The following is a 12,853-nucleotide window of genomic DNA, read 5'->3' as shown; positions in this document are numbered from 1 at the left end:
GTAAAATCTTAATTATCAGGTGATGCTACGCAGTTTTATTGTTTTTACGCGGTTGAAACTGGTTTGCACTTGTTTACGCTCGTGTATCAATTGGTTAACATTGCAATGCAATACGTTAAAAAATAAATACGAATAGGAAGTATATAAAAAATCTCCTGAATAAAAACCTATTACATGAATGTTTAAATATAAAAGTATTGCATATAAACTCGGGCAAAACAAGTAATTATTAAAAAAAACTACAGTGTCTCTGATAATCTGGGCCAATTATTATAATATACTAATATAATACCCGATATAATAAATATTCTATATTTATATAATATATCGTCTAATTTATGCAATCGTGGAATTTATATTATATGTCGTCTAGTTTGACCAAATTATACACGGACGTAAACAAGTGCAAACCGGTTTCAGTCGCGTTAAAAACAATAAAGCTGTATAGCATCATTTGATAAATAAGATTTTACATAGAATCTTACACCGAAGAGCCATTACATTATGACCATCCTGCTAATAACATGTGGGACCACCTTTAGCCCTCAAAACTGCTACCTCCCGCCGTGGCATTGATTCTACCAGGTGCTGATAGGTAGTCTGAGGTTTCTACTACCAAGCGCTCACCAGCTGGTCCTGCAATTCCCCCACATTGCGAGGGGGTAGCATGGCAGCACGAATTTGGTTTTCCAAGTGGGACCACAAATGCTCCATTGGATTAAGGTCAGGTGAGTTTGGGGGCCAAGACATGACTTGAAGTTACTGGAATGTTCCTCGAACCAATCCATGACGATTCGACCCTTATGACATGGTGCATTATCCTGTTGGTAAACACCATCCCCCGCAGGAAAAACTGTTGCCCTGAATGGGTGAACCAGGTCTGCAACTATGTTCAAGTAGCTTACAGATGTCAGAGATTGCTCTATGAGGATTATGGGTCCTAATGTGCCCCATGAAAACATTATTCCTGAGCGAGAAACCATGAAAACCATTGTTATAGATGAAGGGTGGTCATAATTTAATGGCTCTTCGGTGAATAGTGCGTCTAATAATTTGCCAGGGGCTGTATATATCACCTATTAAGGCTATTGAAAGGTGGGGATTCAAAAAGTTTTATTTCTTTTCATTTATAAAAGTTTGTTAGTAAGTATTACAAACTGCAAAAGGAAATTTGTATTAAAATATTTCAGTCATATGTGGGTTAATTTTCAAAATTTCTTTGCACGAAGGTTTGGAAAACATGAAGAAACTCACAGTGAAACATCATACGTCGTGCACACATGTCATGTTTGACTTGGATGTCTTAATTAGAACACAAACGACAGTGCTTGTTTTCAAGATGCTCAGGAGCACTTAATTTAATAGGCTTAATGCAGCAATTTTCTTCTTTTTTTTAACTAAATAACTGAATAAAATAACTAAACTGAAACTTCAAATTGCAATAATACCAAATTATAGAAAACGTTTCGTATTGAGATCTTACACACGAGGAAACAGCAAGCCCTTCAACGTTGAAACTAGCACAGAGTGGTGGTCAATTGTTTTCTCTTACTGAGACAAGCACTTTTACTAATGTGCAAAGCAGCTTTCAGTGTTTAATTATAGCAGACAGCAGAGAAAAGCCAATTTAAAATATTAGCTTTGCAGATATGAAAAGGGGAGCGGTAAAGGGTTAAACATTCGCTTCACATATATGGCTGTAATAAAGTCTTATGTTATTCATGTGTATAACGGAATTAGCAAGTACAAAAAACCCATGTCTCGTCAATTCTTTGTAAAATAAATATCAGGGAAGCTGTCTGGCGGCATGGATATGTGAAATGCGATGATCTGTCAGTTTGATCTGATACCTGACGTTTCTCTGATAAATGAGTTTGATCTGATACCTGAAAAGGAAAACGAGCTCTTGGTGAAACTCACCTTCGCATCCCAGGAAAAAAAAATTGTGCGTTTTCCGAAAATAAAAAAATCAAATGGCAAGGTTTTGTTGTGTCTGCATGGATCGCCTACAACACACAAATAAATGGATGAACAGGACGGTATAATTCTTAAGAAGGCTTAGGCCCACCGAGAGCTCTCAAGCCCATGCAGAAGACAAAATATGAATCACCACAGTCAATTTCTCAAAGTAATTAATGCATTCATTTTCATTTCAAAAAGTTAATGATTAGTAAACAGATGGGCTTTATTGTTCCTTTAATGTTCATAATGTGTCCTCCTGAGAGTCAAATGTTTATGAAAAGTGCACCTCCCATCATGAATGTTATGACTCAAGGATTAAGCTGATGCCATTGCTTATGCTCAAAATGATTTTATTCGGTTTAAATCAACAACAAGCTTAACAAGATTGTTAGCTTGCCTCTAGAATAAAATGATTTGAAATAATTTATTAAAATTTAATATCAACACTTACACCACCGGCCGCTAAGGGATCAGCTTTTCTTCCAAGAAGAAGACGGACCATATCTTCACGCACTTGTTGGGCTGATAAATGCAGTGCTGTAAGTCCATCCTACACAAAGAACAACACAGTGAAATACAACACATACATAACGATATCTGTTGAAGTAAATACAAATGTAGTAATAGTAAAATCATAATCGTAATCGTTTCATAATCGTAATCGTAATCGTAATCGTTTCATAAATATAAATAATATAATGCGAGTGTTTACACTGCAAGCTCATGTATATGTTTGAAATGTGTATAAAACAAATATTGGTTACCAGGTTTTATTTTCCAGGTGGCATACTTTACCCTCAAACCAACACTTTCCAAGCTTTGATGCGTGAAAAATATTTAAATAAGGAAGAAAAAAACGTAAAATCGTCTGAAACAATTTATTTTTTAAAAAATTATTTACAAAAATTTAAACTTCATAAGTTGAACAATTTTGAGAAAACATTAAAAATACGATTTTTTGACAATTTTATTTTTCAGGAAATATTCTGATGATCTCGTACACATATTTCTTTTTGTCATTCAAATTTACTAAGCTCAAGATGATGCACAAATTTCTAAATTTGAATAATTTTTATAATTATTGAAATTATATTATTAAAAAAATATTTAAAATTATTTTTGCATAAAAATGTCTTCGGATACTTAAGTTTCAGAAACGGCTGCTCTGGGGCATAATTATTAGAAATATTTAAACCATATATATATATANAGTTTGTAAACGACCTTTTGGGACATCCTGTATATATATATATATATATATATATATATATATAATATCAAGTAATGGGAGAAATTTACCTTCTGGGAATAATTTTTTATGGAACTAACCCGCAAGGGCGTTACAAGGGGAAGGAAAACCTCTCAATGTTATCCTGAAGGCAAGGGAAGATATAATAACACTAGAATGCGGGATACATCTATACCCCTTCAGGACTATGAACACATATGTCATCGCGAGATTCTTCCTACACGGTTCATGTTGTCATGTATGAAACGAACCTCTTAGACTTTAGCGGCCCCATATCACATAAACGTGATCTAAATACAATTCTCTTATATGCATAAAAGAGAGTGGGGTGAGTCCGGGTACCTCGATTGTGTCGAAATTACTGTTGTTTTTTAGTGGACAGACTCTAAATTATATCCTACTAGTCAAGAAAAATAACATATCATATTGGCGTGTTATTGGGGATGAATTCACGGCATCTGTGTAGGTAAGTTTGTTTAACTGTGTCACCTCTCTTACGTTCTTTTATTTTATAACTATCCTTATAATTGGTCTGTACAGTTATAAAAACAATTCGGTTCGAATACTTTTGTTCTCGGGGAAAGATCAGATTATATCCTGTCTTGCTTCCCTCCTTGATGTATGTCTATGCTGGGATCACGAAAGGTGCAGTGCAGCAGAAAGAGAAGCTAACTACATTGCATGTAAATTGCATGTATAATATTCTTGAATCGTCATATAAAATAAAAAATTTCTGTTAATTTTTCACTGAAATTCTAGTATTTCTACATTTTTCACAGAGTTAACACTTGCATCCGGTCTTTCCCCACTAGTGGACTCTAAATAACCCGGTCTTACCTCACTAGTGGGTTCTGTAGTGGAATAAGACCGGGTTATTTGACGTTTTTAAAAAAAACTATTTATAAAAAAGGTAGTGTATCCTATCCTTGACTTTTCAGGAATGATATATTCACACAACTAAACAATAAATATCCTGCTTAAATCTGACAGTTTGGTAGGTTGGACAAATTAGATGCAACTGGCTTTTAAGTTTTAGATACCCGATTTTACCCCCGCTTTTCCTTGCTCGAAATTTGAGACTCCGGAAAAGCGTTTCTCTCTCATCCGCCGATCTTTAAAGGGTTAAAGTAATATCAGTGTTTTTTAGCTATAAAAGTGTATCAGTTTTTCTTCCGATGCATTTTTGTGTGGTTTTTTTCCCGCTAAAATTTCTTATTTATACTACATCTGTCAACATTTTAAAAAGTTGTTTGTTTGTGTTATTTTTCGTGAAAACTGAGGCGAGCAAAAAGTTTAGACTGGCTAGTACTTTAGAACTGAAATTTTACGCCCTGAGTTATACTAATAATGAAGTTAAAACAATTTCTAATTCATCTAGTTTTATTTTTTTAACGTGAGCAAAATGTGGTGTTTCAATCAAAATTCTTTTTATAAATATTAAAAGCAGGAGGATTTTTCTTTTTTGGCAACAGAAAAATAATAGCCATTTCTATATTTTAGCAATATATTAATGAATTTTTATTGTTCACTATTGGTATTCATTTTATGTACTAAGAAAACTTTAGAACAATAAAGCCCTATACAAGGACAACAATATTAAAAAAAAATATCTTTCTTAACAATAACATTTTTATTGTTTTATTGTAAGTTCATTGTTTCAATAAAGAGAATTGCGATTCATGAATTAAACTTCCATTTCGAAAGCAAATATAATTCCTCAAATTAAATTTGATATTTTAAATATGAATGGATCTTTAGTGACTGGCTTGAGTGAAGAACCTAATATGAAATCACACGGCGATATTAAAAGCGCAAAGGATGGTTTCGCTTCTGTGTTACAAGATCGCGGAGATTTTAAACATCATAGTGCTGAGAATTCTAGTGTTGCTGATTTTGAAACAGCTGTCAGTGTCACAGACTTTCCTCAGAAGGGTCCTTTTGATTCCATCCAAGTATTTGGCGAAGAATCCACTTCCGATAGCTCAAAGTCATCAAGACCTGACTTTCATAATCAACATTTACCACCTGATTATGAGAATGAGTCTCCTGATCCAGAAGAAGTGTTGAGCTCGCCTGATGAGTTTGATTCCAACTATGAGGGATTGTTGAAATTGCATCATGTCATCGCATCAATGGAAGGTGTCTTCAATCAATTTCTATCAAAGTCGCAAAATAATGACCTGAGTGATGATGAAGCATCCCAAGAAGATCTTGATGTTGAGGAAGCAAGTATTGCTGGTTGGGAAACATCGAATATTGTTCCGGATTCTAATAGAAAGATTCCATCTGATTGCAGTCAAATGACTGATGAAGAGTCCAGTGACAGTGAAGAGGAGTTTCTTGCCATCACCTCTTACACTGATTATTTACGGTCGCCTAATTACCAACCGGTAGACTTAGCCGAACTTTGCACAAAACCATCATGTCCTTGGTCTAAAACATCATGTTCTGGGACTGATTTCGAGAATGAGTTGCTCGATCCCGAAGAAATGCTGAGTACCGACTATGAGCCACTTTACGACCATGAAGGATTCATAGAATTGTATAACATTCTCATGGAGAAGGAAAATCAAGCTGTGGTGGAATCAGGTGTCAGTAGTCTTAAAGGGGATGAAACAACTGTAGCAACTCTTCAAGGAGTAACACCCAAAACCACTGAGGAAAAAATCTTTGTAGAAAATATGGAAGACCGCGTGATTGAATCTACACAAAAGAAACCAATAATATCACAGAAACGTCAGTCCAGCCATATGAGAGGATCGTCAATTCGAAGAATTGGGCAAGCTGTTCGCGCTGCAAGCATTCGCTTCCTCAGAATGTTCGCTTGCTGCGGATGAAATTAGGAGTGATTGTTCTCGAACACCTCAACTTGCATTAAATCATTTTGAAATTCTTGAATGTTAAGTAAGATTTGAAAAGCCTTTTACAAAATTAAGAGAAAAAGAAACGGTTTGGGGATTTTCTGGATGGATAACAGATTGGTAGTTTTTACGAAGAGCATTGAATGGAAATGAGAAGGAATATTGAGAGAATTTTTGCAGAAATGACAGGATAGCACATATTGGATATGAAGGGATGAATACTCATAAAAATTTGAGGACGCAGATTTCAATTTAAAATAGTAAAAGTAATAAAATACAGCTTTCATAAAAATTTGGCAAAGTAGATTTAAAGTTTAAAATAGTAAAATACAGCACGGGAATTTGAGTTCGATAGATTGAATGTGCATAGATAAAGTTCCTTAAAAATTTGGCAGTATACTAAAATCTAAAAATAGTTAAAAAATAAAATAAGATACTTCCAAGTTAATTTACGTACAGGATGCATAGAAAATGTAGTTTCAAAAAAATTTCAGAATAAGTCAGATTTGAAATTTTACACTATAAAAGTAGCAAAATGAAATACTGTTTTTTTTTTTTAATATAATTTCTGGCAATAACAAAATTACAGTTTTCTGAAGAAAAAAAAACTACTAGTTTCAAAAAATAGCTAAAACTGTTTTGTAAAATTATTTAAAGGAATAGTATAATCAGTTTCATGCATAATTCAAACGTCTGCACAGTTATTACATTGTAATAACTTCTTAATCCTATTTAAAATGAATTTAATATTTTATATATTTCTGAAATTTCTATTCAGAATAACTAATATTTTTTTTCTAAAACTATCTAAAAAGCAAACTAATATTCAATGTTAAAAATAATTTAATATCTAAGAATGTTAATTTTGAAATACATACCATGTGTATGTAGAACAGTATTATAAATTTTGTATATATCTTTATATACACAAATAATATTAAAATGTAACAAAAATTATCATTCCAAATAATTTCCATATAAAAACATACATTTCTTTAAAATTAATAGTCATTATTAAGAAGGTTTTTATAATTGTAATAATTGTGCGGTTGTTTAGAAGATGTTGAAACTTACTGCCAGTTATTAAGTACCTCCAAAATAGATTTAAAAACCAAACATCAAATCTGACCTTGTATCATTTTCAGCATCTGTTACGTTAAGAATTTATAGTTAATTTAAACAATGTGTAAAAAATTATGAGTATTCATCGGTCTGAGTATTTAGCATGGAATGTTTTTGATTGCTGCGACGTTGGATAAAGCGAAAGAATACTGAATGTCAGATGTTGGGCCTAGAAGAATGTTTTCGAGTGTAAGATGTTGTGCCAAGAGAAAGATTTCTGAATGTAAGATGTTGGACCAGAAGAATGCATTTAAAGGATGAGACATTAAAAGTTTGTTTCGTATAACACTTTTTCGTGCAAGTTGAGGTTTGACTGTTGTTTTGGTAACGTATTTAAAAAATTTTTGTTCAATGTTGGGAATTGTCAAATTTAAATCGAAAATTCGCCTCAATTGTTTGGTAATATATAATTAATATTTGGTCAATAAATTAACACATGTTTCGGCTTTTGTGAGTTCTTTATTATTAAAATACTTTCAATTATATGATATAATATTTTTTAGTTCAGTAAAGTTGGTTTTATTTAGACTGAATACAATTCTAAATGTATTTTTTTTTTTAATATTTTTTTTATTATCGTAATGTTTATTTATTTTTTTATTTCTGATTTAGGCGACAATCTCTGCCTCCTTTAAAACGAATTAGTACCTTTCTACATTATTTTTGACTTTTATCGGACAGCTTATTTTTTTACTTCGACTAGAAACTATTACCAAAATTAATTATCATTGACGTCAGCAACGATATTAGCGTTTTATTACGTTTCTCCTTAACGAATTAAAAGGATCAGGTGGGGTAAAGTGGGTATAAAATCAAGCTTTTTTAAAAAAAGGCCCGAACACCAAAACATTATTTTACGGAAAATTTTGATGCATTTTATATACATTGTACCCTCATATAGATTAAACATAAATTATAACTAATCTATCGGACGAACATTCTAATAAATCCGACCCTTTCAAATTTTCTTGGAATTCAGCTTCTTCCCTTATCTGGCAGTAAGATAGAGGGCGATGTTTGTTTCCTTTACTCTGTTTGTGGTCAACGCCACAAATATATAAAAATATATAAATTTTTCTATAATATATATAATATCATATTATAATAATATATAATATAATAATATCGCATCGTATGTACTATAATATAATAATATCGTGATATAATAATCTATATATATATATTTCTCTTACACGGCGACAAAAAAAGCCTCATTACAATTCCCCAAATGGCAGTACTAGAAAATCGACCTATGATTGCCGCTAAAAATGTCACATGCCAAATCTAGCTGAAGTGGCTCAACATATAGCGCTTTTAAAAACGGAAACAGAAATAACCAGAGAGAGCATTCTCACCAAATGTGATCTCTTCCGAAATTCACCCTATCATCTGCGGCAATCTCATACTATTAAGCTAGGCAGAAGTGAGTAGTCTTTGTTGATAGATCTCCATTTTAGAATTTCATCGAAAGCGCTTTTTTCACGAATTTATATATTACGAATTTATTTGACAATTTTTGATTTATATCGCGAATTTATTTGTTTTATCATTGTTATTAGTTATTCATTAAGAAATGAGTCTCAGTCGTGCTGTTACGCTTTAGATTTCATACTATAGCACATTTCTAATAGGTTTAACGAATTACATGTCATTTATTTGAATTCAAATTTATTTTAATGACTTAGTATTTACTAAAAAGATGCAATTTTTAAAAGTTGTTATATGGATTTGAATGATTGTTTTGAATTCTTAGAATTTTGTGCATTTGCAATATACCTAAGTTAGTAGAGAGCGAAGCGAGCTTGGTTTGCGAAGCAAACCATATAAGATTGCGTAGCAATTTTCTGGGGTTGGCGAGCGTTAGCGAGCAGGGGGCGCAGCCCACTAGTACATATCTATTTTTTGGGGCAATGTATCGCGATATTGAACTTTGTAACCGGAATCTGGCAGCAGAATCTCTAAGTATTTTTCTAATCAATTGCATTTTTAATTGTATCAATTGTGGAGATCGAAATTCATGTTGGCATTAACTCGGAAAAACATTCTCCAACACATAGTCCCTTTAACCGATAAATTCCAACTATCCTCACGAACAACAGTATTTTCAACCTTGACACAGTTTCATGTATTAAGAAATCTAGCGTAGGAAAACAAGCTTTGAAAAATAAAATGTGTTTTTTTTTAAATTAATTTTTTCTATCTGAAATAATTAAGACAATTAATTAAGCCCATTCATGCCAGAAGACAATCTGTTCAACTCATTTAAGCACTGCGTTTAGTTTCACACTTCTTACACAAAGCAAATGAAAGAAGACCTTCATGCCAAAGCAAAATCGTCTGCAATGGGAGTGATACCCAACATGCTGGTCACGTATTTACGTGACAACTCCGACAAAATGGTGTTACACAATTCTTTTTTGGGAAGATTCCAAAAAACCATTCTGTGACAGACTCATGGGAAAAAACGTTAGGTTTCAGCGTATGTTTCGCTTCTAATTCTCCAGTGTTTGGCGACACTTCGAGTTCTCATTGCCAAAGAGACAATTTGTATGGCAGGTGGAGCAAAAACATTTTTGTTTAAGTACTTCTTGGCAGATGTGTAATTAGAGGGCAGTAGGAAATTTCTTGGCGAAGGAATTTATTTGCTTCAAAAAACTACGTTTATTTCTGAAAACTGAAATTAATGTATCTCTGGGTGCGGAGTAAGTTCTTTTTTATTGTAAAAAGGCGTAATAAAATAATATTTTCATATTTCTTACGCGGGACAAGATAAACGTATTCACAAATACAGAACCTATTCACAAATACAGAACTTTTGCATTGTTTAAAAAATCTAACTAAATATTTGACTCGTGACCGTTCAAATATTAAAAAAGCTCCTGAGTAGGAAGAAGTTTAAGATATGCTCACTATTACTTACAAGGGTAGAGTATGACCAATGCCTGCGTAAGACACTAAAATCTCCTTACGTTCAATTTTTTTTAATGCAAAAGATTGTTAAAGCTAATCTTTTACTGCCATGGCATAATAATTTCTTGAAAAAGATGTACATTGATTACAGCATTTTTTTTAATTTAGCATTTATCTTGGCTAAGCAAAATATTTGTTCCACCATTACATACTTGTCCAAAAATATATATTACCCACTCTGCCTATGCTGTTTAAAATATTCCAAATCGTCTAGAATAATTTTTTAAAGCTTAACATTTCTCTAAAGCATATTTTTAGGAAAAAAAATTTCCTTAATTTTTCTTTATTTAATTTAGTTTTGGCAGCGATAAATTTGCAATGCTGATTTGTCCTCTTTTTAATTTTATGCATTTTAATATTATTGTTTTTTTTTAATATTTTTCTTCCAATAGCTTTGAAATTTAATATTTTAAATATTTTATCGATGTCTCTCTATTAATATTTATTTTGTAGTTATTTTTTATGACTGAAATCTTAACTGATAACAGTTTCTTTTCATAGAAATGTCAACTAATTTTTTAAAGGTCAGTTTTAAGTTAAAAAGCAAGAATATTATGTTTTATATAAATTATTTATGCATTTTTAATTTAAAAAAGTACAGTTTAGTTTAAACAGAAAATAAAAGTCTAAATTGGGATTTATGATCAATTTAATGATTTCAATGTAATCAATCAATTTTTTTAATGATTAATTTCGAGATTCTATGCTTTACTATAAAATTATTTACGAGCTAATTCTTCAAAAATTATTTGTAACTTTTGAACTATGCTAAGAATTCTACACATATTATTTTTAGTATTATTAAAGCTCCTGAATATAGTTAATATGCGACATAATTATTATATATATAATATAATATGCAATGTAATTACAATATGCAATATAATTATTTTTGCAATAGTTTACTTATCACATTGCGGCTCATATTTTCAAAATTATTATATATCGTCTTTATGCTATACATAATATAAAATTCTCTTATATTATTGATAAATCATATCACTCTGAATCCTACAGATTTTTTTTCAATGTATTTTTTATTATTATGAGAATAAATAATTAAAATGTTGTTATTATTTGTATTCTCTTAATTTAAATTTTATTTTCTGGATCCAACGGAAGGAATATTTTTTTAAATATTCAATAAGCACAACAATCTGCAGATATTTATAAAATTTGTTTCTATTTGAAATCGAAATTTTTGATAAAATGACTTGTAATAAAATCACATTAAAATTCGGTAACTATGTTTTTTTTTAGCGAACAGAAATTAAGAACTACTTCAAAAGGAAGTTATGCCCGAGAATTCGAGAACTACGGGAACCTGCAATTGATGAGCAAATTTTGTTAGCAAGGAACATTTTATTTTTGTGTGTTATAATTGTCTCCAAAGAAACAAAACATTAATAAAAAGTAGTATGAACTTTCACCGTTTGCAATAAAACAACCATGTAGACTGTAATATAATCATTCAGATACAAAGTATCAGAGAGCTCACCATTATAATGTCTTATAAAATTTTATCACAAAATGAATGGTAAAAAGCTTCAATTAATTAAGCTATAAATATTCGACATCTAATTCTCATAAGTGTAATAATTCCAATATATAATAACGTTTTTTCAAGTTGAGTATGAATGAGTTTAATTAAATTAGTTTAATTGGTAATAAACTTATTTCTGATCTGAAGTCATCATCTTAGCGTTCTCACAGAAAGCGTGAGTCTTCCCGGATTAATTTAGGAAAATATTGGGTTGATAGTAATTTGTTCATCGAACTTTTTCCACAGTTTTGAAATTTTTTTGGAATATGGCTACCATGCAGTTCCCTCGAAAAGTCCTCCACGAAATCCAGTTTGTTCCAATACTTGGTCCAGGACCTTCCCTTGTCCTTTGAGTTAGGTTCAAAATTACAAAGTTACGAAATTGAACAATAATAACCGTAAACCCGAAAATGGGTCTGTCGTATATCACCGATTACAAAATATGAAATAAAACAGAACGAACAGATTATATAAGAGAGGAATTACTTACCTTCCCCTTTACATTAATATCCATTCCCAAATCCAGGAACCTCTCCGCCACCTGTACCCGATTATCCTTCACAGAATACATCAAAGGTGTGTATCCCATTTCCTGGAAAGAAAGAAAAAAACCTTGCAATTCATATTTTTTAATTTCTAAAAAAGTTAAAAGTAGTAGTAAAAGTATTTAATTGTTAGAATTTATTTTACGGAGACAAGATAGTTTTGCCTACCCCTACTATGAACACATAATATATAGATTTATCTATGGAGTTTACACACAGCGTCTTTTTAAGCTAAGGTGATAGTAACAGACAATAAAAAAATTCCGCTCAATGCAAAACCATCTACACAACTCCTCAATGCGACCTACTACTTATAAAATCATCACCTTTCTGCCTGTTTGTGACCAGTTGGATTAAATGAAAAAAGTGCAGAATACTCTTAAAAAATATTTAAAAGGTGCAAAAAAACGGGGGAATTACCTTCTTGGTCTGCTGTAGATATAATGTGTGTATATATATATATATATATTCTTATCCGCTTTTCTTTAATCTTTCGATGTTTCCTCCTTATTTTTAACTTTTTTTATGAGTTCTCTTAGCTATATAAAAACGAAATAGTATTTTTTCCGATTCTTCGCAAATAATACATGAAAGAACGTGA

The 12,853-nt window shown here is 31.4% G+C and overlaps 1 protein-coding gene and 1 long non-coding RNA gene across 2 annotated transcripts in view; one reads left to right on the top strand and one right to left on the bottom strand.

Annotated features, from left to right (window-relative positions):
* The window catches only part of LOC107448293 (no mechanoreceptor potential C), a 116,043-nt gene that overhangs the window by 66,742 nt on the left and 36,448 nt on the right, over positions 1–12,853 (bottom strand). Inside the window, exons 2-3 of the mRNA XM_071182179.1 lie at positions 12,198–12,299; positions 2,414–2,512 (exon numbers count right to left, since the gene is read on the bottom strand). Of these exons, the coding sequence (XP_071038280.1) occupies positions 2,414–2,512; positions 12,198–12,299 (201 nt within the window). The remainder of the gene's footprint in view (positions 1–2,413; positions 2,513–12,197; positions 12,300–12,853) is intronic.
* On the top strand, positions 9,659–11,591 carry LOC107448342 (uncharacterized). The gene is made up of 2 exons (XR_001584649.3): positions 9,659–9,896; positions 11,425–11,591. It is a non-coding gene; the product is annotated as an uncharacterized lncRNA (long non-coding RNA).

This window comes from Parasteatoda tepidariorum, chromosome 6 (genome assembly GCF_043381705.1).
Source record: "Parasteatoda tepidariorum isolate YZ-2023 chromosome 6, CAS_Ptep_4.0, whole genome shotgun sequence".
Taxonomy (NCBI): domain Eukaryota; kingdom Metazoa; phylum Arthropoda; class Arachnida; order Araneae; family Theridiidae; genus Parasteatoda; species Parasteatoda tepidariorum.
This window is presented reverse-complemented; position numbering and strand designations above follow the sequence as displayed.